Here is a 21,186-nt window from a genome sequence, read left to right as displayed (position 1 = left end):
GCTGGAAGAAAAAGGCCACCACACTTGGGTCACTGGGGCCTTTATCCACTTCAAGCCGGCAGAATAAGGTACAGGACAGCCACAATCTGTCACTGACCGTATTGGGCTGTCCCCTCTGTTAATTTCCTTCTTATTTTATTAACAGCAGCCACCCGCCGCATCGGAGCTTCCGCCCCACAGTGAGAGAGACTGATTTGGAGGGGACTAGCGGAGGGTCCAGGAGAGTATTTTACACTCCCTGGACCCAGTACAGAGCTACCGCGACAACCGCTGTGTGTAGCGGTGCGCGGGAGCCCGAACTTCCGGTTTCGGACTGGCCGCGGCGGTTACTTCAGCAGTGCAGGGACGGCTTCCCGCCTTGCTCTGCCGCGCGCACACACTGTTCGGCAGCTTCCTCTGACTCCGGGGCGCCATCTTATCCGGCTGCAGACTGGGGGACGCTGTGCAAGCGCATACAAAACACTAGTTTCCAGAGACAGTTTTCTCTTACAGTCACATCTAAACTGCAAGTATATGGTGGGCTAGCCCTAGTGGGAGATAGCAGTTAGTCTTCTTGGGGACACTAGAGATAACTGCTAGGTCACTTGTCTAGGGATTCATAGTACATGTTTACTGCTTTTATATATATATATTAAAAAAATTAGAATAGAGATGGCCAGTAAACCGGACAAGGCTACAAAGGGCAAGACGGCCTCAGTAGTTTATTTTTCCTGTTCACAGTGTGGCTCAAAGCTGGCTAAGGGTAGTGCTGACGCGGGTACCCTCTGTACTTCGTGCTCTGGTGCATCAGTGGCAGATCAGCAGGGAAGTTCCACGGATCAGTCTATGCCCCCATGGGTTAAGAACATGGTGGATGCCATTTCAGATTTGCGTCAGTCTAGGTCGGAGGCTGAATCTGCTCAGACTCAGGTGGAGCCTCTGTGGGCCCAAAATATGAACAGGTGTCTTACTGATTTAACCCATTCTTTAAATAAGTTTGTTAATTCTGCCAGCAGTTCCGCTGCTACTAAACGACCGCAGCCGTTACCCACTATAGCTTTTCCGGTAGAGGAGTCAGATTCTCTGACATCTCCATTGGAGGAAGGGGAGGTAGATCCTGAATGGGAAGAAGTTTCGACTTGGGAAGATGAGGAGCTTTCTACTAGTTCAGGTGTTAGATTACTAATAGAAGCCATTCGTCAGACTCTTAATATTCAGGATGCGGCAGTGGCAGAGACTTCCTCTCCCTTCTTTAAACGACAGAAGAGACAGGTTATTGCCTTCCCTTCTTACTCTCACTTTGCGGATATCTTAAAAGAACCCTGGCTTAAACCGGATTCTCGTTTCCAGGCTCCTAAGAAATTAAAATTTCTATACCCTTTTACGGAGGAAGATACATAATTTTGGGAGACAGCCCCAAAGGTAGACGCTCCTATTTCACATTTGGCAAAAGCTACGGTTATTCCTTCGGTACAGTCCGTGACATTAAAAGACCCTACCGATAGGAAAATAGAAGTATTACTAAAATCTATGTTTTCTTTATCAGGGGTCTCTCTCCGTCCAGTTCTGGCGGGTGCCTGGGTCCTTAAGGCCGTGGATGAATGGCTAGCACAGGTCATATCTGGAATGCAGTCGGACGATCCGTCGGAAGCCATTCAGTTAGCAGAACAGATTTCGGAAGCACTTACTTATGTAGGTGAGGCCTTGTTAGATTCTGTTGCGCTACAGTCCCGGGTTTCTGCCTTGACAGTATCAGCAAGACGGTCTCTTTGGCTTAGGGTTTGGAATGCTGATTCGGACTCAAAGCAGACCTTGACGGCAGTTCCTTTTGAAGGGGAGTTTCTTTTTGGATCGGAGTTAAAGAAGATTATTTCGGATACTACTGGAGGAGAGAGTCCCTTTCTTCCATCTGCTCCTCACAAACCGAAACCTACAAGGTTTCGGTCCTTTCGTACGCAGGGCAGCGGTAGTTTCCAGACCTTTCGTGCCTTCTCCAGATTTCCACGAAGAGGGGCATTCAGAGGTAGAGGATCTCAGGCTACTCGCAGACCGGCCAGTAAGCCTGCCGACAAGCCTGAGGCATGACGCTTCAGGTCTTCCGGAGGGATCGATGAAGGTTGGGGCTCGGATACTTCAGTTCAGGGAAGTGTGGCTCCTGTCGAAACCGGATCGGTGGGTAATGGGGGTCATATCCAGAGGATATATGTTGGATCTCGAAGAGACAGCCCCATTCCGGCTATTCGTCACACCTCTCCCAGACGATCCCTCCAGACGTCAAGCTCTTCTTCAGGCAACAGCAACCCTCTTACAAAACGGAGTAATCGTTCCGGTGCCCTCTCCTCAGAGGGGTCGGGGATTTTACTCGGGTCTTTTTCTCGTGGACAAACCGGATGGTTCGTTCCGACCCATTCTGAATCTAAAAGCCCTCAACCCGTATCTCTCAACCCAAAAATTCAAGATGGAATCCATTCGTTCAATTATCGCCGCCATGGAGCCAGGGGAATATTTGGCTTCAATAGACATAAAAGACGCCTACTTACATGTCCCGATTTGGATAGGTAATCAGCCTCTTCTGAGATTTGCAGTCGGGCCATGGCATTTTCAATTTCAGGCTCTTCCCTTTGGTCTTTCTACGGCTCCTCGAGTTTACACAAAGGTAATGGGTCATGTCGTCGCGGTTCTCCGTTGTCAAGGGGTCAACATCACTCCATACTTGGACGATCTGTTGGTCAAGGCCCCGTCAGCGGAAATTCTCACTCAGAACCTGCGTCTAACGACAGAAACTCTGCAGTCGTTCGGGTGGATAATCAACTTTCCAAAGTCGTCGTTACTTCCTTCCCAGAAAATGTTTTTTCTGGGACTTTTATGCGATACCAACAGCCAGAAGGTGTTTCTTCCTACGGACAAGATTCAGGATCTACAGGCCAGAATCCGGACCCTGTTACACTTACCGGTAGTGTCGGTCCTCAGATGCATGCAGGTGTTGGGCAAAATGGTATCCTCCTTCGAGGCAGTTCCATACGCCAGATTTCATGCCCGACCTCTTCAGGCTCAGATTCTCGGCTGTTGGGCTCGGCCGGATCCACGTCTCGAATTGCAGTTGATCCGCTTGTCGGAAAGGACTCGTCAGTCGCTTCACTGGTGGCTTCAGAGTCACAATTTGAGAAAAGGAGCACCGTTCACGGTTTGGTCTTGGTTGATGATCATCACGGATGCAAGCCTCAGCGGTTGGGGAGCAGTGTTCTAGACTTATCACTTCCAGGGGCGCTGGACCAGTCAGGAGTCAAAATTACAGATCAACATTCTGGAATTGAGGGCAATCCGGTACGCACTCCTTCAGATTCAGACCATGGTACAGGGTCATCCGGTTCGTGTGCAGTCCGACAACGCCACGGCAGTGGCTTACATCAACAAACAAAGAGGAACTCGCAGCTGGTCCGCAATGAGAGAGGTCGCTAAGATTCTCACGTGGGCGGAACGTTGGGTTCCCGTAATATCCGCAATTCACATTCCAGGAGTCGAGAACTGGGAAGCGGATTTTTTGAGTCGTCACACGATCCATCCGGGAGAATGGGAACTTCACCAGGAAGTGTTTCTCTCTCTCTAGTGGACCGCTGGGGACTGCCAGACGTAGACCTAATGGCGTCTCGACTCAACAAGAAACTTCCTCACTACGGTTCGCGGACTCAGGATCCTCAAGCATTTCTAATCGATGCACTAACAGCTCCATGGCAGTTTCAACTGGGGTACGTGTTTCCGCCAATTCCAATGCTTCCACGTCTACTTCAACGCATTCGGCGAGAAGGTCTCGCCATAATTCTGGTGGCTCCAGATTGGCCGCGCCGACAGTGGTACACTCTTCTGCGCAGCATGGTCGTCGGAGACCACTTTCGCCTTCCCCTACGTCCAGATCTTCTTCTTCAAGGGCCTTGTCGCCACCCAGATTTAAGTCGGCTGGCTTTGACGGCTTGGTTCTTGAATCCAAGATTTTAAAAGCAAAAGGTCTTTCGCGTTCTGTTGTACAGACGATGATTCGGGCTAGGAAGCCGGTGACTTCCGGCATTTATCATAGGGTATGGCGTATTTACATTGCTTGGTGCGAAAAGCGGGGCTTGACTCCGCATTTGTTTAGACTTCCTCGCCTGCTCTCTTTCCTTCAGGAGGGCCTCGATAAGGGCCTGAGGCTTTCTTCACTGAAGGGTCAGGTTTCAGCTTTGTCGGTTCTTTTTCAAAAGAAACTAGCGATCATTCCTGAGGTTCAAACATTCCTTCAGGGAGTACTTCGGATTCAACCACCTTTTGTTCCTCCGGTTCCTCCATGGGATTTAAACTTGGTCCTTACGGCCCTTCAAAAATCTCCATTTGAGCCTTTGGAATCTGTGGAACTGCGTAATCTGACACAAAAAGTTGTTTTTCTTTTGGCTATTGCTTCCGCTAGGCGAGTGTCTGAGTTGGCGGCTCTTTCTTGCGGACCACCCTTGTTAGTGTTTCATGAGAACCAGGTGGTTCTGCGGACTAAACCTTCTTTCCTGCCAAAGGTTGTTTCGGCATTTCATTTAAATCAGGACATTGTTCTTCCAGCTTTTACTCCGTCGTCTTCTCCGGGGGAGAATTCCCATTTGGCCCTCTTGGATGTTGTTCGGGCCTTACGTATTTATTTGTCTCGCACGGAGTCTTTCCGTCGTACGGATACCTTGTTGGTATTGATTGATGCTCCCAAACGAGGTTGGCCGGCCTCCAAGAACACTGTGGCCCGTTGGGTAACTTCGGCAATCAGACAGGCTTACGTGTCTTCAAATGTTTCGGTTCCTGACTCAATTAGGGCTCATTCGACTAGAGCAGTTGGAGCTTCTTGGGCTGTTCGCGGTGGTGCATCTATTGAGCAACTGTGCAGGGCGGCGACCTGGTCGTCAGTTCATACTTTCACAAAGTTTTACTGTTTTCATACTTTTGGTTTGGAGACTGCCTCTGTTGGGCGTCGTATTTTACAGACTGCTATGCCGTCAACGTCTCCCTCCTCTCATTAGCTTGCTTTGGGAAATCCCACAAGTAACGGCGCAGCGTCCCCCAGATGGATGACAGAGAAATAGGGATTTTTGTTTACTTACCGTAAAATCTCTTTCTCTGAGTCCATCTGGGGGACGCTGCGATCCCTCCCGTAGTATTGTCTGGTTATTTGGTTGTTTTTTTGGGTCTATCTCCTTTGGCTTGGCTAAACGTTAACTGAGTGATGGCTGAGCAGGAAGTAGATGGGAGGGGTTAGAGGGGGGAGGAGGCAGCTTTTAATAGATTCTGTGCCAAACTCCACTACCACACACCTCTAACCCACAAGTAATGGCGCAGCGTCCCCCAGATGGACTCAGAGAGAGAAATTTTACGGTAAGTAAACAAAAATCCCTATTTTATAGAATGTACTAGATCAGCTAGAAGCTAGAATTTCCCACCAATGACTCTCAGAAGATGTGTTGTGTGGAATAGATATTTTCCTATATCAAACCATTCTCCCTCCCTTTAGGTGACCATCATCATCTACCTCTCCATCCTGGGCCTTCTCCTCCTGTATATGGTGTACTTGACGCTGGTGGAGCCCATGCTCAAGAGGCGTCTCTTCGGCCACTCGCAGCTCATACAGAATGACGATGATGTTGGGGTGAGTACATGGGCAGGGGGCGCCACTCTAATATGTTTCACGTCTTCCAACAGGGAATCAAACCTCGAAAATATCTGAAACTTCAGTAGTAATCTTTGTACAATATTGGAGGCCTTTATCAGAAATACGATGTGGTAGAAAGTAAACTTTGTGAAACATTTTTACCAAATAAACTTGTAGCATCGCCAGGATTCTCGTCTTATTATCTTACTGCAGTTGTCCACTTTTGGGTAACCATCACCCTGTAGGAATTTTATGGGGAAGAAACCTCTCTTCCCTTTTCCTAGTCTACAATAAGATGTAGGGAAAGTGGGTTATCCAATAGTGTACTTCTCTTACGTGTAATACTCAGTGGGGTCAATCCAATTAAACGCAAGTTCAGTCACAGCGCGAGTAAGTGCGTCTGTATGCACGCTATCGGTACAGCTGGATTTGCGGATTTTTGTTCACAGCCAAATTCAAAAATCTGCAATTCCAGAGTGAGATCAGACTGCGAGGGGGGCAAATACGCCCCCTTCGTGGATAAGTTGTGTTGACGCAATTTTCTAAAACTGACTTTTTCCTATATATCCGTTTGCAGATGACTACTGTATATAGGGGGAAGGCGACCTCGGTTCCTGTATAATAACTTGGCACTGTAGTTCCTGGTCTAGCTGTTTTTGTTAATGACCCATTAAGGTGAATAAAAACAAGTGAAGTTGCCCCTTCCTCCCCAGAACAATAGTCCCTGTTTACAAAGCAGTGTAGACGTGTGTTTCATGTGATGATAATGAGGCCACGCTTAGTACATACCATGTCTCAGCTCTCACATTAATTCATGTTGATTATTATAATAACCGGTAACCTGATCCCACCTGCCGGAGACTCGCCGTTCCCCGTCAGCTGCTGAGTGTTGTATAAACAATTACTGGGATGAGCGCGTCGCTTGTTGTAAAGAGGTTTTATTCTTTAGCTGCAATAGAATTGTAATAAGTGGATGAGGCAGAATGGCAGACGGGAGGATCAGGCTTTTCTGTGACTCGTTTCTTAGCAGGCAGAAATATTGTGCTGCTCTCTCTTAGACTGGGCAACCTGTAGGTGTCCAGCTGATGGGAGAAGTACAATCAGTCCCTGATGCATGCTGGCACTTGTAGTTCCACAGCGGCTGAAGATCAACAGGGTGCCATCGGCTGACTTAAATAACAAATATAGGAGTTTAGTTACAGCTTACGTTGTATCAATGAATTAATTAATTTAGATTGTAATCTCACCGTGTTAATGCTTCTCATTGCATTATTATGTTTCACCCTCAAATATTGTAGCGTGCTGCGTATTCTATATGCTGTCATATGCAAATAAACCTATATGCGCTGGGGGTTCCGAGACACACCGCTATCTGCCCAGAAGGGGGCAACGTTCCGGAAATGTGACCATGCGGCCTGTATTGGGCTATCACTAGTGCTGGCAGCTGAGAAGCCGTCAAGAATAATGTAGAAATATTCTCCCACACTTAGTTTACCCCAGTGGTTCCCAAACTTACTCCTCAAGACACCCCAACAGTGCAGATTTTAAGGATATCCATGCTTAAGGTGATTTAATTAGTACCTCAGTCAATCTGATTATGCCATCTGTGCACAAGACTGGATATCCTGAAAACCTGGACTGTCTTGAGGACTGGGTTTGGGAACCCCTGTTGTGCACAGAAAGTGATACAAGATAGAGAAGCGCCACCATGCAACTCATATCCTCTTTTCTCTATCGTCCTAGTGGATGCTGGGGTTCCTGAAAGGACCATGGGGAATAGCGGCTCCGCAGGAGACAGGGCACAAAAGTAAAGCTTTCCGATCAGGTGGTGTGCACTGGCTCCTCCCCCTATGACCCTCCTCCAAGCCAGTTAGATTTTTGTGCCCGGCCGAGAAGGGTGCAATCTAGGTGGCTCTCCTAAAGAGCTGCTTAGAAAAGTTTAGCTTAGGTTTTTTATTTTACAGTGAGTCCTGCTGGCAACAGGATCACTGCAACGAGGGACTTAGGGGAGAAGAAGTGAACTCACCTGCGTGCAGGATGGATTGGCTTCTTGGCTACTGGACATCAGCTCCAGAGGGACGATCACAGGTACAGCCTGGATGGTCACCGGAGCCTTGCCGCCGGCCCCCTTGCAGATGCTGAAATAAGAAGAGGTCCAGAATCGGCGGCAGAAGACTCCTCAGTCTTCTAAAGGTAGCGCACAGCACTGCAGCTGTGCGCCATTTTCCTCTCAGCACACTTCACACGGCAGTCACTGAGGGTGCAGGGCGCTGGGAGGGGGGCGCCCTGGGAGGCAAATGAAAACCTATTTTGGCTAAAAATACCTCACATATAGCCTCCGGAGGCTATATGGAGATATTTAACCCCTGCCAGAATCCGTTAAGAGCGGGAGACGAGGCCGCCGAAAAAGGGGCGGGGCCTATCTCCTCAGCACACAGCGCCATTTTCCCTCACAGAAAGGCTGGAGGGAAGGCTCCCAGGCTCTCCCCTGCACTGCACTACAGAAACAGGGTTAAAACAGAGAGGGGGGGCACTAATTTGGCGTTAGAAATATATAAAAAAGATGCTATAAGGGAAAACACTTATATAAGGTTGTCCCTATATAATTATAGCGTTTTTGGTGTGTGCTGGCAAACTCTCCCTCTGTCTCTCCAAAGGGCTAGTGGGTCCTGTCCTCTATCAGAGCATTCCCTGTGTGTGTGCTGTGTGTCGGTACGTGTGTGTCGACATGTAGGAGGACGATGTTGGTGAGGAGGCGGAGCAATTGCCTGTAATGGTGATGTCACTCTCTAGGGAGTCGACACCGGAATGGATGGCTTATTTAGGGAATTACGTGATAATGTCAACACGCTGCAAGGTCGGTTGACGACATGAGACGGCCGACAAACAATTAGTACCGGTCCAGACGTCTCAAAAACACCGTCAGGGGTTTTTAAAACGCCCGTTTACTTTAGTCGGTCGACACAGACACAGACACAGACAGGGACACTGAATCCAGTGTCGACGGTGAATAAACAAACGTATTCCTTATTAGGGCCACACGTTAAAGGCAATGAAGGAGGTGTTACATATTTCTGATACTACAAGTACCACAAAAGAGGGTATTATGTGGGATGTGAAAAAACTACCATAGTTTTTCCTGAATCAGATAAATTAAATAAAGTGTGTGATGATGCGTGGGTTCCCCCCGATAGAAAATTATGGGCGGTATACCCTTTCCCGCCAGAAGTTAGGGCGCGTTGGGAAACACCCCTTAGGGTGGATAAGGCGCTCACACGCTTATCAAAACAAGTGGCGGTACCGTCTATAGATAGGGCCGTCCTCAAGGACCAGCTGACAGGAGGCTGGAAAATATCATAAAAAGTATATACACACATACTGGTGTTATACTGCGACCAGCGATCGCCTCAGCCTGGATGTGCAGAGCTGGGGTGGCTTGGTCGGATTCCCTGACTAAAAATATTGATACCCTTGACAGGGACAGTATTTTATTGACTATAGAGCATTTAAAGGATGCATTTCTATATATGCGAGATGCACAGAGGGATATTTGCACTCTGGCATCAAGAGTAAATGCGATGTCCATAACTGCCAGAAGATGTTATGGACACGACAGGGGTCAGGTGATGCAGATTCCAAACGGCACAAAGGTGTATTGCCGTATAAAGGAAGAGGAGTTATTTGGGGTCGGTCCATCGGACCTGGTGGCCACGGCAACTGCTGGAAAATCCACCGTTTTTACCCTAAGTCACATCTCTGCAGAAAAAGACACCGTCTTTTCAGCCTCAGTCCTTTCGTCCCTATAAGATCATATCTGCCCAGGGATAGAGGAAAGGGAAGAAGACTGCAGCAGGCAGCCCATTCCCAGGAACAGAAGCGTTCCACCGCTTCTGACAAGTTCTCAGCATGGCGCTGAGACCGTACAGGACCCCTGGATCCTACAAGTAGTATCCCAGGGGTACAGATTGGAATGTCGAGACGTTTCCCCTTCGCAGGCTCCTGAAGTCTGCTTTACCAAGGTCTCCCTCCGACAAGGAGGCAGTATGGGAAAAAATTCACAAGCTGTATTCCCAGCAGGTGATAATTAAATTACCCCTCCTACTACAAGAAAAGAGGTATTATTCCACACTATATTGTGGTACTGAAGCCAGAAGGCTAAGTGAGACTTATTCTAAATCTAAAAATTTTTTTGAACACTTACAAAGGTTCAAATCAAGATGGAGTCACTCAGAGCAGTGATAACGAACAGGTAGAAGGGGACTATATAGTGTCCCGGGACATCAGGGATGCTTACCTCTATGTCCCAAATTTGCCCTTCTCACTAAGGGTACCTCAGGTTCGTGGTGCAGAACTGTCACTATCAGTTTCAGACGCTGCCGTTTGGATTGTCCACGGCACCCCGGGTCTTTACTAAGGTAATGGCCGAAATGATGATTCTTCTTCGAAGAAAAGGCGTCTTAATTATCCCTTACTTGGACGATCTCCTGATAAGGGCATAGTCCAGGGAACAGTTGGAGGTAGGAGTAGCACTATCTCGGATACTGCTACAACAGCACGGGTGGATTCTAAATATTCCAAAATCGCAGCTGATCCCGACGACATGTCTGCTGTGCCTAGGGATGATTCTGGACACAGTCCAGAAAAAGGTGTTTCTCCCGAAAGAGAAAGCCAGGGAGTTATCCGAGCTAGTCAGGAACCTCCTAAAAACAGTGCATCATTGCACAAGGGTCCTGGTAGAAAATGGTGGCTTCCTACGAAGCAATTCCATTCGGCAGATTTCACGCAAGAACTTTTCAGTGGGATCTGCTGGACAAATGGTCCGGATCGCATCTTCAGATGCATCAGCGGATAACCCTATATCCAAGGACAAGGGTGTCTCTCCTGTGGTGGTTATAGAGTGCTCATCTTCTAGAGGGCCGCAGATTCGGCATTCAGGATTGGATGCTGGTGACCACGGAGCCCAGCCCGAGAGGCTGGGGAGCAGTCACACAAGGAAAAAATTTCCAGGGAGTGTGATCAAGTCTGGAGACTTTTCTCCACATAAATATACTGGAGCTAAGGGTAAATTTATAATGCTCTAAGCTTAGCAAGACCTCTGCTTCAAGGTCAGCCGGTATTGATCCAGTGGGAAAAACATCACGGCAGTCGCCCACGTAAACAGACAGGGCGACACAAGAAGCAGGAGGGCAATGGCAAAAACTGCAAGGACTTTTCGCTGGGCGGAAAATCATGTGATAGCACTGTCAGCAGTGTTTCATCCCGGGAATGGAAACTGGGAAGCAGACTTCCTCAGCAGGCACGACCTCCACCCGGGAGAGTGGAAACTTCATCGGGAAGTTTTTTCCACATGATTGTAAACCGTTGGGAAATACCAAAGGTGGACATGATGGCGTCCCGTCTGAACAAAAAACGGGACAGGTATTGCGCCAGGTCAAGAGACCCTCAGGCAATAGCTGTGGACGTTCTGGTAACACCGTGGGTGTACCAGTCGGTGTATGTGTTCCCTCCTCTGCTTCTCATACCTAAGGTGCTGAGAATTATAAGACGTAGAGGAGTAAGAACTATACTCATGGCTCCGGATTGGCCAAGAAGGACTTGGTACCCGGAACTTCAAGAGATGTTTACAGAGGTCTTATGGCCTCTGCCGCTAAGAAGGGACTTGCTTCAGCAAGTACCATGTCTGTTCCAAGACTTACCGCAGCTGCGTTTGTTGGCATGGCGGTGGAACGCCGGATCCTAAGGGAAAAAGGCATTCCGGAAGAGGTCATTCCTACCCTGGTCAAAGCCAGAAAGGAGGTGACCGCACAACATTATCACCACATGTGGCGAAAATATGTTGCGTGGTGTGAGGCCAGGAAGGCCCCACAAAGAAATTTCAACTCGGTCGATTCCTGCATTTCCTGCAAACAGGAGTGTCTATGGGCCTCAAATTGGGGTCCATTAAGGTTCAAATTTCGGCCCTGTCAATTTTCTTCCAGAAAGAATTGGCTTCAGTTCCTGAAGTCCAGAACTTTGTCAAGGGAGTATTGCATATACAACCCTCTTTTGTGCCTCCAGTGGCACTGTGGGATCTCAACGTAGTTCTGGGATTCTTCAAATCACATTGGTTTAAAACCAGTCAAATCTGTGGATTTGAAGCATCTCACATGAAAAGTGACCATGTTCTTGGCCCTGGCCTGGACCAGGCGAGTGTCAAATTGGTGGTTTTTTTCTCAAAAAAGCCCATATTTGTTTGTCCATTCGGACAGGGCAGAGCTGCGGACTCGTCCCCAGTTCTCTCCCTAAGGTGGTGTCAGTGTTTCACCTGAACCAGCTTATTGTGGTGCCTTGCACCTACTAGGGACTTGGAGGACTCCAAGTTGCTAGATGTTGTCAGGGCCCTGAAAATATAGGTTCCAGGACGGCTGGAGTCAGGAAAACTGACTTGCTGTTATCCTGTATGCACCCAACAAACTGGGTGCTCTTGCTTTTAAGCAGACTATTGCTAGTTGGATGTGTAATACAATTCAGCTTGCACATTCTGTGGCAGGCCTGCCACAGCCAAAATATGTAAATGCCCATTCCACAAGGAAGGTGGGCTCATCTTGGGCGGCTGCCCGAGGGGTCTCGGCTTTACAACTTTGCCGAGCGGTTATTTAGTCAGGGGCAAACACGTTTGTAAAATCCTACAAATTTGATACCCTGGCTAAGGAGGACCTGGAGTTCTCTCATTCGGTGCTGCAGAGTCATCCGCACTCTCCCGCCCGTTTGGGAGCTTTGGTATAATCCCCATGGTCCTTTCAGGAACCCCAGCATCCACTAGGACGATAGAGAAAATAAGAATTTACTTACCGATAATTCTATTTCTCGGAGTCCGTAGTGGATGCTGGGCGCCCATCCCAAGTGCGGATTATCTGCAATACTTGTACATAGTTACAAAAATCGGGTTATTATTGTTGTGAGCCATCTTTTCAGAGGCTCCGCTGTTATCATACTGTTAACTGGGTTTAGATCACAAGTTGTACGGTGTGATTGGTGTGGCTGGTATGAGTCTTACCCGGGATTCAAAATTCCTCCCTTATTATGTACGCTCGTCCGGGCACAGTACCTAACTGGCTTGGAGGAGGGTCATAGGGGGAGGAGCCAGTGCACACCACCTGATCGGAAAGCTTTACTTTTGTGCCCTGTCTCCTGCGGAGCCGCTATTCCCCATGGTCCTTTCAGGAACCCCAGCATCCACTACGGACTCCGAGAAATAGAATTATCGGTAAGTAAATTCTTATTTTTAGTAAAGCAATGGATAGATACCATGCTAGTCAGATTATGTATGAACACCTTTATATCATTCAGTTGGTTATTATTATCCTATTATCCGCAGCGCCCAATTACAGAGTACATAAACTAATAAGCAAAACAATACAACAGTGACTTACAATGCAAGACAGTATAGAACAAGTACGGGGTACATAAACATATCAGTATCAGCAGACGACAGTAACATAAGTATTGGGGTGGCAGAAAGCCGCGGGATTTGGTGCTGTTGACGGATGTATGGAGAAGTAAGAGAAGCAAAAGCACATGAAGGAAGAGAGCCCTGGCCGTGTGAGCTTACATTCTAAAGGGCATGGGCAGACAGACAGGGGTGACACAGATGGGGTACATAGAGAGCGTGGAGCGAGGGTAGGATGAGAGACGGCTGGGTTTGATTAAGAAGTGGGTCTTGAGAGCCCGTTTGAAGTTTTTTAGCGAGGTGGAGAGTCTGAGAGGGAGAGGTAAAGAATTCCAGAGAAAGGGAGCAGCACGTGAAAAATCTTGGAGGTAGGAGTGGGAGGAAGTAATCAGTAGGCAGGATAGTCAGCGTGCATTAGCAGAGAGAAGAGGACGGGTGGGAGAGTAAAGGGAGATAAGGTCAGAGATGTAGATGGGAGAGGAGTGGGTGAGGGCTTTTGTAAGTGAGTGTGAGAAGCTTGAATTGGCTTCTGAAAGGGAAGGGAAGCCAGTGAAGGTCTTGTAAGAGAGGTGAGGTGGACGTAGTGCGTTTGGTGAGGAAGATGCGCCGGGCAGGAGAATGAGGATAGATTGGAGTGGAGAGAGGCGGTAGTCAGGGAGGTCAGATAGGATGAGATTACAAAAGTCCAGTCTGCAGGTGACCAGTGAGTGGATGAGGGTCTTAGTAGCGTCCTGGGTGAGAGGATCTGATACTGGAAATGTTTTTGAGATGAAAACGGCAGGACTGTGAGAGGTGCTGAGTGTGGATGGTTGTATAGTAATAGTTTTACTTGCGATGTAGTATAAATACTAATAAATTGCAGATCTGGGCTCTGTGCTCGACTCAGTGCCCTGAAACAGCTGTATGAATGGAGGATGTGATTGGTGTAATGCAGAACTCTTTCCCTGTTTCCACAAACTACCGTTACCTTCCAAGTGTGCGGGGCGGGGCCCTGGCCTCTCCCAATGTGTTTTACATTAATCTCTCTCTACTGTAATTATTACTGGAATCTTCATCTACTCCATGTTACCGTCCATCTGTTCTGTCTATCTGTAAACCACCACTAAACCTCAAACACAAGTACAATAACATTACAATACGTAAACTTTCCAGACATTGACAGGATCTGAGTAACACCACAGAGCGACAGGTGTAGTGTATTGGAAGCTTCTTCATATACAGCAACTTGTATTTTGGATTTGGTACTGGCAACCCACAATGCTGATGTTTAAACAGTCTAGGGCAAAACTAGCAGACCAATAAAAGCTGACATCCGATTGGCCGCACCTGGATATTGATTTTCATTTCCGAGGCAGTACAGCTGAAAGTGAGTGAAACGTTGTCAGCGTTTGATGCTAATTGTAAATGTTTTTCACCAGCAGGATCAGCAGCCTTTCGCCAACGCCCATGAAGTGCTGGCACGTTCCAGGAGCCGCGCCAATGTATTAAACAAAGTGGAGTACGCCCAGCAGCGCTGGAAGCTACAGGTGCAAGAACAGCGCAAGTCCGTCTTTGACCGCCACGTTGTACTGAGCTAAGCGGAGAGGCGGCAGCTGGTAGAGGAAGGCTCAGTACTTAAGATGCTGACATCTCTCCAAGGAACCCGTGTTAAACGCTGATTCACGGGTGATGAGGAGCTGGATGCTCCTAAGAAAATGATTAATATATTATTTTCTCCCCACTGCGGATGTTATCCTGTGTATATAGTTCCTGTGTTGATTTTTTTTTTGTATCGCAGTCTTATTTCACGTGATTCCTATATCTTAATTAATTAACAAAGTTTAATTGAAGGACCTCAATATCTTTTTGCTGATCTGTCTGCTGGCTGTGATTGGACTGTCCGGCTGTTGCCTGCGGATTCCCTGCATGACTGATCCTTTCTTGTTACTTAAAGGCGTTGCGCTGGTCACTGAGATAGTGTTATAGGACTGGACACCGGGCTCGGGTCTGCTTCTGTAATAAAAGCCACTGTCCCCGGAGTACAACAAAGTCTGTAACGGTGTCATTGCTAGCGCTGCATCCCATAATAGGGATTATGGAATGTTGTAACCCACGGCAACGGGCAACACTGGGATTTAAATGCTGTCCCTAGTACTAGAGGCCAAAATAGTGATGGCCCTGTCACCAGTTTTAACTCTATAAAGCAGTGTAAGTGGTTACAGTATTGCTGATGGACGCGTGTATCCGTGCATAAATATAATATATTTTTTATGTTCCCCCATCTGTAAATTATAAGGTTGTCTCTGAGATCTTATAACAGACAAGCCCCAGGCTGAGGTGTAATATACAGATCAGTGGCCGCGGTCTTTTTTCCAGTCGGCGGTTGTATAATGTAATGTATTTCTGTTATGAAGCACTGAGTATCCTGGTATTAATAACTGGAGTTTATAAATATATTAATGTAGTTTGTATATTATATAAAACATCTCTGCCAGGCACTCTATTCTCTGGCTGTCAAATCCTGAGAGGACGAAAGGATTGATGTCTTGTATATAATCCATAGAGAAAGTCTGGCCACGCGTCCGCTCCACACAAATCACGCCCAACCTGCCCAGGCCACACCCACTTCATAAGGTCACACCCATCTCCCCGCTTCTGAGATCAGATCTGCTGGTTGGGGAGGGATCCTATGTGTAGAGCCCTCTGTAATGGAGGGAGCTACGGGAGGACCTGTATAAATCACAATTCTGATTATGTAGACCAGTGATTGGGGAACCTTTGGCACTCCAGCTGTTGTTGAACTACACATCCCAACATGCCTTGCTACAGTTTTGCTATTTGACCATGATAAAAATGCAGCAGGGCATGCTGGGATGTGTAGTTCAATAACAGCTGCTGAAGTGCCAAAGGTTCCCTATCACTGATGTAGACAGACACCAGCACCTACTGTATGTGGATGAGTCTGGTTGCTGTAGAGAGTGTGCTGTGATAGCAGAGGATGTCCGTCTCACTGCGTATAGCACCTGCCATTTCCCCGCTCTCCTTCCACAGATGCTGTTTGTAGATGACGTTTTAGCTGTTGAGAATTTTGTATATAAGACTGAATAAAAACTGATGAACTGTGTTACGTCTCTGGGCTCTTCTGTAGTACGGATGTGTCTTGCGTTGTGTGGACACTAGGCTACGGCCTGTTACAGCGTGATCGCAACACCCGCTTGTGTGGCACATCATGTCTCGAATTATGCTAATTGGTGCTTTCCTGGGCATACGCTATACATGTTCCATGGTTATGAAATGATTCAGTTGTGTTGGAGAAGTATTTGAAGTTTTATTGAAGCCTAATCGTGAATGAGTAGATGGCTATGTGTGACGTATACCTGGTGCAACCTGGGAATATATACTGTACAACTACTGCTGACCAGAGATCTGTTTCCATAGCTGCGGCTTTTCATTGACAGAAATTGCAGATTTTTTATTTTTTAACGCATGCAAATTGCACCTTCAGTCTGTGACCATTCCTGTGTCGGCACCTAGCTGTCCACATCCTTGGTCCGTATTATTGCCCACTTTGTGCATTTTTCCTGCAGTGAGCGAGCAGACAGGAAGCTTGATCTGCATAGAATAAATCCTTCCTCCCCGTCATCAGGTTCCCTTTTATCTTGATTTGTAAATGCTTACCTAAATACTTCTGAAGGGGGTTTGCATTATTTAATGTACAGTTCTGTACTCCAGCGGTAAGTTTTGTTTTCGGCACAGGAATGCGCTCTAGGTGATGAATTATATATTTCTGCCTAGTTTCCGGCAAAACTTTCTGGGAGATCTCTCTAACCCCAAAATACATCTATACCAGTACGGGGTGTTGCCATCCTGATTCATTGTAGGGATTATGATGGCCACAACAGAGAGTATTGCAGCTGCTGAATTGACGTGTCTGCTCACACTTTCTGTATGGCAGTAAGTGGGGTGGGGGGATGTCCTCTAGTCACAGAGAGTTGGATTGCTGCAGGGAGGTGAGCTGATGTGGTGGGGCGCTCCGATCTGCAGACCATATACAGCTCCTTTTACCCCCTTTATTATTTTAAAATAACCGTATTGATAGCAATACAGCTGCAGGACAGTCTCTTTGTCCGTCTTGTTTTTATATTTGTTTAGTACTATTTGCTGATCACACTTATGGAATTAGGAGACACAATCCCCGCGTTTCTTTGTGTGTACACAACTTAGCGCATTGTCCCAGCCTGTATAAATTGCTCAGCTGAATACATGAAGTATCATTTACCGCCAGGTCCAGGTAAGAAGATCAGTTACAGCAGTGATATTCTATCACTTACCAAGCCCTGTGCTCCCCACCGCTCTCTCTTCTTCCTGCCTGGTCTTGTCCATTCATGGTTCGATCTCCCCGCAGCCTTAGATTCTCTTTCCTTCCAGCTGTACTCTGGTATATACCAATCTCGCCACTGCTGAGAAAGTGGTTGCCCTGTCTTCTTTATTGCTACATGTGTCAGGACAGGTACCTCCAAATATTCCCTTTTGTTGCTTAGTTGGTCATGTCCAACCTAGTCAAGCGCCAAAGTGGTTTAACATTTTCTATACCTACATATGTCTAACGGTTGTCAGAATAGTTTTTCGGATATTTAATTTGTACAACAGGTTTTTCTCTTTCCCAGCAGACTGTATACTGCTGTTTACTTTCATCCTCCTCCAATCTTCTCCTGTCCTTCATTTTGTACATTCTCAGGCCTCTCCCTTTATTTTCATCCTCGACTGTGCGGTTCTCACTTTATTTTCATCCACCATTCTTCTCTTTCCCTTTCTACTTTTCCCCCTCTCCCTTGATCCTACAGTTTTCCCTCTCTCCCTTTATTTTTATACTGCGCTCTTCCCTCTTTTCCTTTGCGATCATCCTATGCTTTTCCCACTCTGCCTATACTTTCATCGGGTTGGGTACGGGATCCTGACAGTCAAGTTGCGGGAAGCCAGAATGCTGACAGCGGCATCCCGATGGCAAGAATCCCATCAAAATTGGTAAATAGGTTAACCCTACCCCTTACTCTCCCCCTAACCCTACCTACCTGCAGCCTAACCCCCCACCTAGTGCCTAACCCTAAACCGTCCCCCATCCTAACCCTCCTCACATACTTACGTGTGGGATGCTGACTGTCAGGATTTTGACCATTGCAACTCGACCAACGAGATGACAACGCTCTTCTCTTTCCCCCTTTACGTTCATTCTACACTCTTACCTGTCTCCCTTTAATTTCATCCTACACTCTTCCCTCTCTCCCTTTACGTTCACCCTATGCTTTCCTCTACCCCTATATGTTCATCCTACACTCTCCCCCTTTACAAACATCCTACACTTTAACCTCTCTCCCTTTACCCTCATCTACACCTTATACTTGCATCCTACACTCTTCCCTCTCTCTCTCTACGTTCACCCTATGCTTCTCTCTCCCACTATATACATCCAACACTCTTCCCTCTCCCCCTTTATGCTCATCCTACACTTTTACCTCTCTCCCTTTACCCTCACCTACACCTTATACTTGCATCCTACGCTCTTCCCTGTCCCCCTATACTTTTATCCTACACTCATTTCTCCCTTTATTTTTAGCTACCATTCTTCTCTTTCCCTTTCTACTTTTTCCCCTCTCCCTTAATCCTATTATCTTCTCTCCCTCCCTTTACTTTCATCCTATGCTCTTCCCTCTCTCCCTTTACCCTTCTCCTATGCTTTTCCCTCTCCCCTTATAGGTTCATCCTAAGCTCTTCCCTCCCTACCTTTTCTTTCATCCTACGCTCATCCCTCTCCTCCTTTACTTTCATCCTATGCTCTTCCCTCTCTCCCTTGACCCTTCTCCTATGCTTTCCCTCTCCCCTTATAGGTTCATCCTAAACTCTTCCCTCTCCCCCTTTATGCTCATCCTACATTTTCCCTTTACCCTCTTCCTACCCCCTATGCTTTCATCCTTTCCCCCTTTACTTTCATCCTACGCTCTTCCTTCTCCCCCTTTACTTTCATCCTTCTCCCTTCCCTCTCTCCCTTTACCCTCCTCCTATGCTTTTCCCTCTCCCCCTATATGTTCATCCTACGCTCTTCTGTCTCTCTATTTACCCTCATTCTACGTTCCACCCTGTCTACTTTTACAGTCATCCTACACTCTTCCCTCTCTCCCTTTACGTTTATCCTACGCTCTTCCCTCTCTCCCTTTAACCCGTCTCCTATGCTGTTCCCATTCTTCTTTTACACTTCTCCAACGCTCTTTTCTCTCTCCTCCTATATTCACATCCTACATTCTTCCCTCTCTCCCTTTATCCTCCTCCTACGCTCTTCCCTCTCTCCCTTTATCCTCCTACGCTCTTCCCTCTCTCCCTTTAACCTCTCCTCCTACGCTCTTCCCTCTCTCCCTTTATCCTCCTCCTCTCTCCCTTTAACCTCTCCTCCTACGCTCTTCCCTCTCTCCCTTTATCCTCCTCCTACGCTCATCCCTCTCTCCCTTTAACCTCTCCTCCTACGCTCTTCCCTCTCTCCCTGTAACCTCCTCCTATGCTCTTCCCTTTCTCCCTTTTACCCTCCTCCTACGCTTTTCCCTCTCTCCCTTAACCCTCCTCCTATGCTCTTCCCTCTCCCCCTATATGTTCATCCTACGCTCTTCTGATTCTCTATTTACCCTCATTCTACGTTCCACCCTGTCTCCTTTTACACTCATCCTACACTCTTGCCTCTCCCCCTAAACGCTCATCCTACACTCTTCCCTCTCTCCCTTTACGTTTATCCTACGCTCTTCCCTCTCTTCCTTTAACCCGTCTCCTATGCTGTTCCCATTCTTCTTTTACACTCCTGCAACGCTCTTTTCTTTCTCCTCCTATATTCACATCCTACATTCTTCCCTCTCTCCCTTTATCCTCCTTCTACGCTCTTCCCTCTCTCCCTTTATACTCCTACGCTCTTTCCTCTCTCCCTTTAACCTCTCCTCCTACGCTCTTCCCTCTCTCCCTTTAACCTCTCCTCCTACGCTCTTCCCTCTCTCCCTTTAACCTCTCCTCCTACGCTCTTCCCTCTCTCCCTTTAACCTCCTCCTACGCTCTTCCCTTTTACCCTCCTCCTACGCTTTACCCTCTCCCTTTTACCCTCCTCCTATGCTCTTCCCTTTTATCCTCCTCCTACGCTTTTCCCTCTCTCCCTTTTACCCTCTTCTTATGCTCTTCCCTCTCTCCCTTTATGCTCATCCTACACTTTTACCTCTCTCCCTTTACCCTCACCTACACCTTATACTTGCATCCTACGCTCTTCCCTGACCCCCTATACTTTTATCCTACACTCATTTCTCTTCTCCCTTTATTTTTAACTACCATTCTTCTCTTTCCCTTTCTACTTTTTCCCCTCTCCCTTAATCCTACTATCTTCCCTCCCTCCCTTTACTTTCATCCTATGCTCTTCCCTCTCTCCCTTTACCCTTCTCCTATGCTTTTACCTCTCCCCTTATAGGTTCATCCTAAGCTCTTCCCTCTCTACCTTTACTTTCATCCTACGTTCATCCCTCTCCCCCTTTACTTTCATCCTATGCTCTTCCCTCTCTCCCTTGACCCTCCCCCTATGCTTTTCCCTCTCCCCTTATATGTTCATCCTAAACTCTTCCCTCTCCCCCTTTATGCTCATCCTACATTTTCCCTTTACCCTCTTCCTACCCCTTATACTTTCATCCTTTCCCCCTTTACTTTCATCCTACGCTTTTCCTTCTCCCCCTACTTTCATCCTACGCTCTTTCTCCCCCTTTACTTTCATCCTACTCCTTTCCCTCTCTCCCTTTACCCTCCTCCTATGCTCTTCCCTCTCCCCACATATGTTCATCCTAGGCTCTTCTGTCTATTTACCCTCATTCTACGTTCCACCCTTTCTCCTTTTATACTCATCCTACACTCTTCCCTCTCCCCCTAAATGCTCATCCTACATTCTTCCCTCTCTCCCTTTACAATTATCCTACGCTCTTCCGTCTCTCCTTTAACCCATCTCCTATGCTGTTCCCATTCTTCTTTTACACTCCTCCAACGCTCTTTTCTTTCTCCTCCTATATTCGCATCCTACATTCTTCCCTCTCTCCCTTTATCCTCCTCCTACACTCTTCCCTCTCTCCCTTTAACCTCT

At 47.4% G+C, this 21,186-nt stretch overlaps 1 protein-coding gene across 2 annotated transcripts in view; it reads left to right on the top strand.

Moving 5' to 3' along the window:
* Positions 1-16,164, top strand: part of LOC134968573 (transmembrane protein 9B-like) — a 40,136-nt gene extending 23,972 nt beyond the window's left edge. Inside the window, exons 4-5 of one of the 2 annotated variants that reach the window (XM_063944063.1) lie at positions 5,495-5,629; positions 14,483-16,164. In XM_063944063.1, the coding sequence (XP_063800133.1) occupies positions 5,495-5,629; positions 14,483-14,638 (291 nt within the window). In that variant the 3' untranslated portion in view covers positions 14,639-16,164. Of the gene's footprint in view, positions 1-5,494; positions 5,630-14,479 lie in introns of both variants that reach the window. The other variant, XM_063944062.1, reaches the window with a different exon arrangement.
* The last annotated feature ends 5,022 nt before the right edge of the window (positions 16,165-21,186 follow it).

The sequence above is a fragment of the Pseudophryne corroboree genome, chromosome 11 (assembly GCF_028390025.1).
Source record: "Pseudophryne corroboree isolate aPseCor3 chromosome 11, aPseCor3.hap2, whole genome shotgun sequence".
NCBI classification, from domain to species: domain Eukaryota; kingdom Metazoa; phylum Chordata; class Amphibia; order Anura; family Myobatrachidae; genus Pseudophryne; species Pseudophryne corroboree.
The sequence above is the reverse complement of the archived record's forward strand: the minus strand, read 5'-3'. Positions and strand labels throughout refer to the sequence as shown.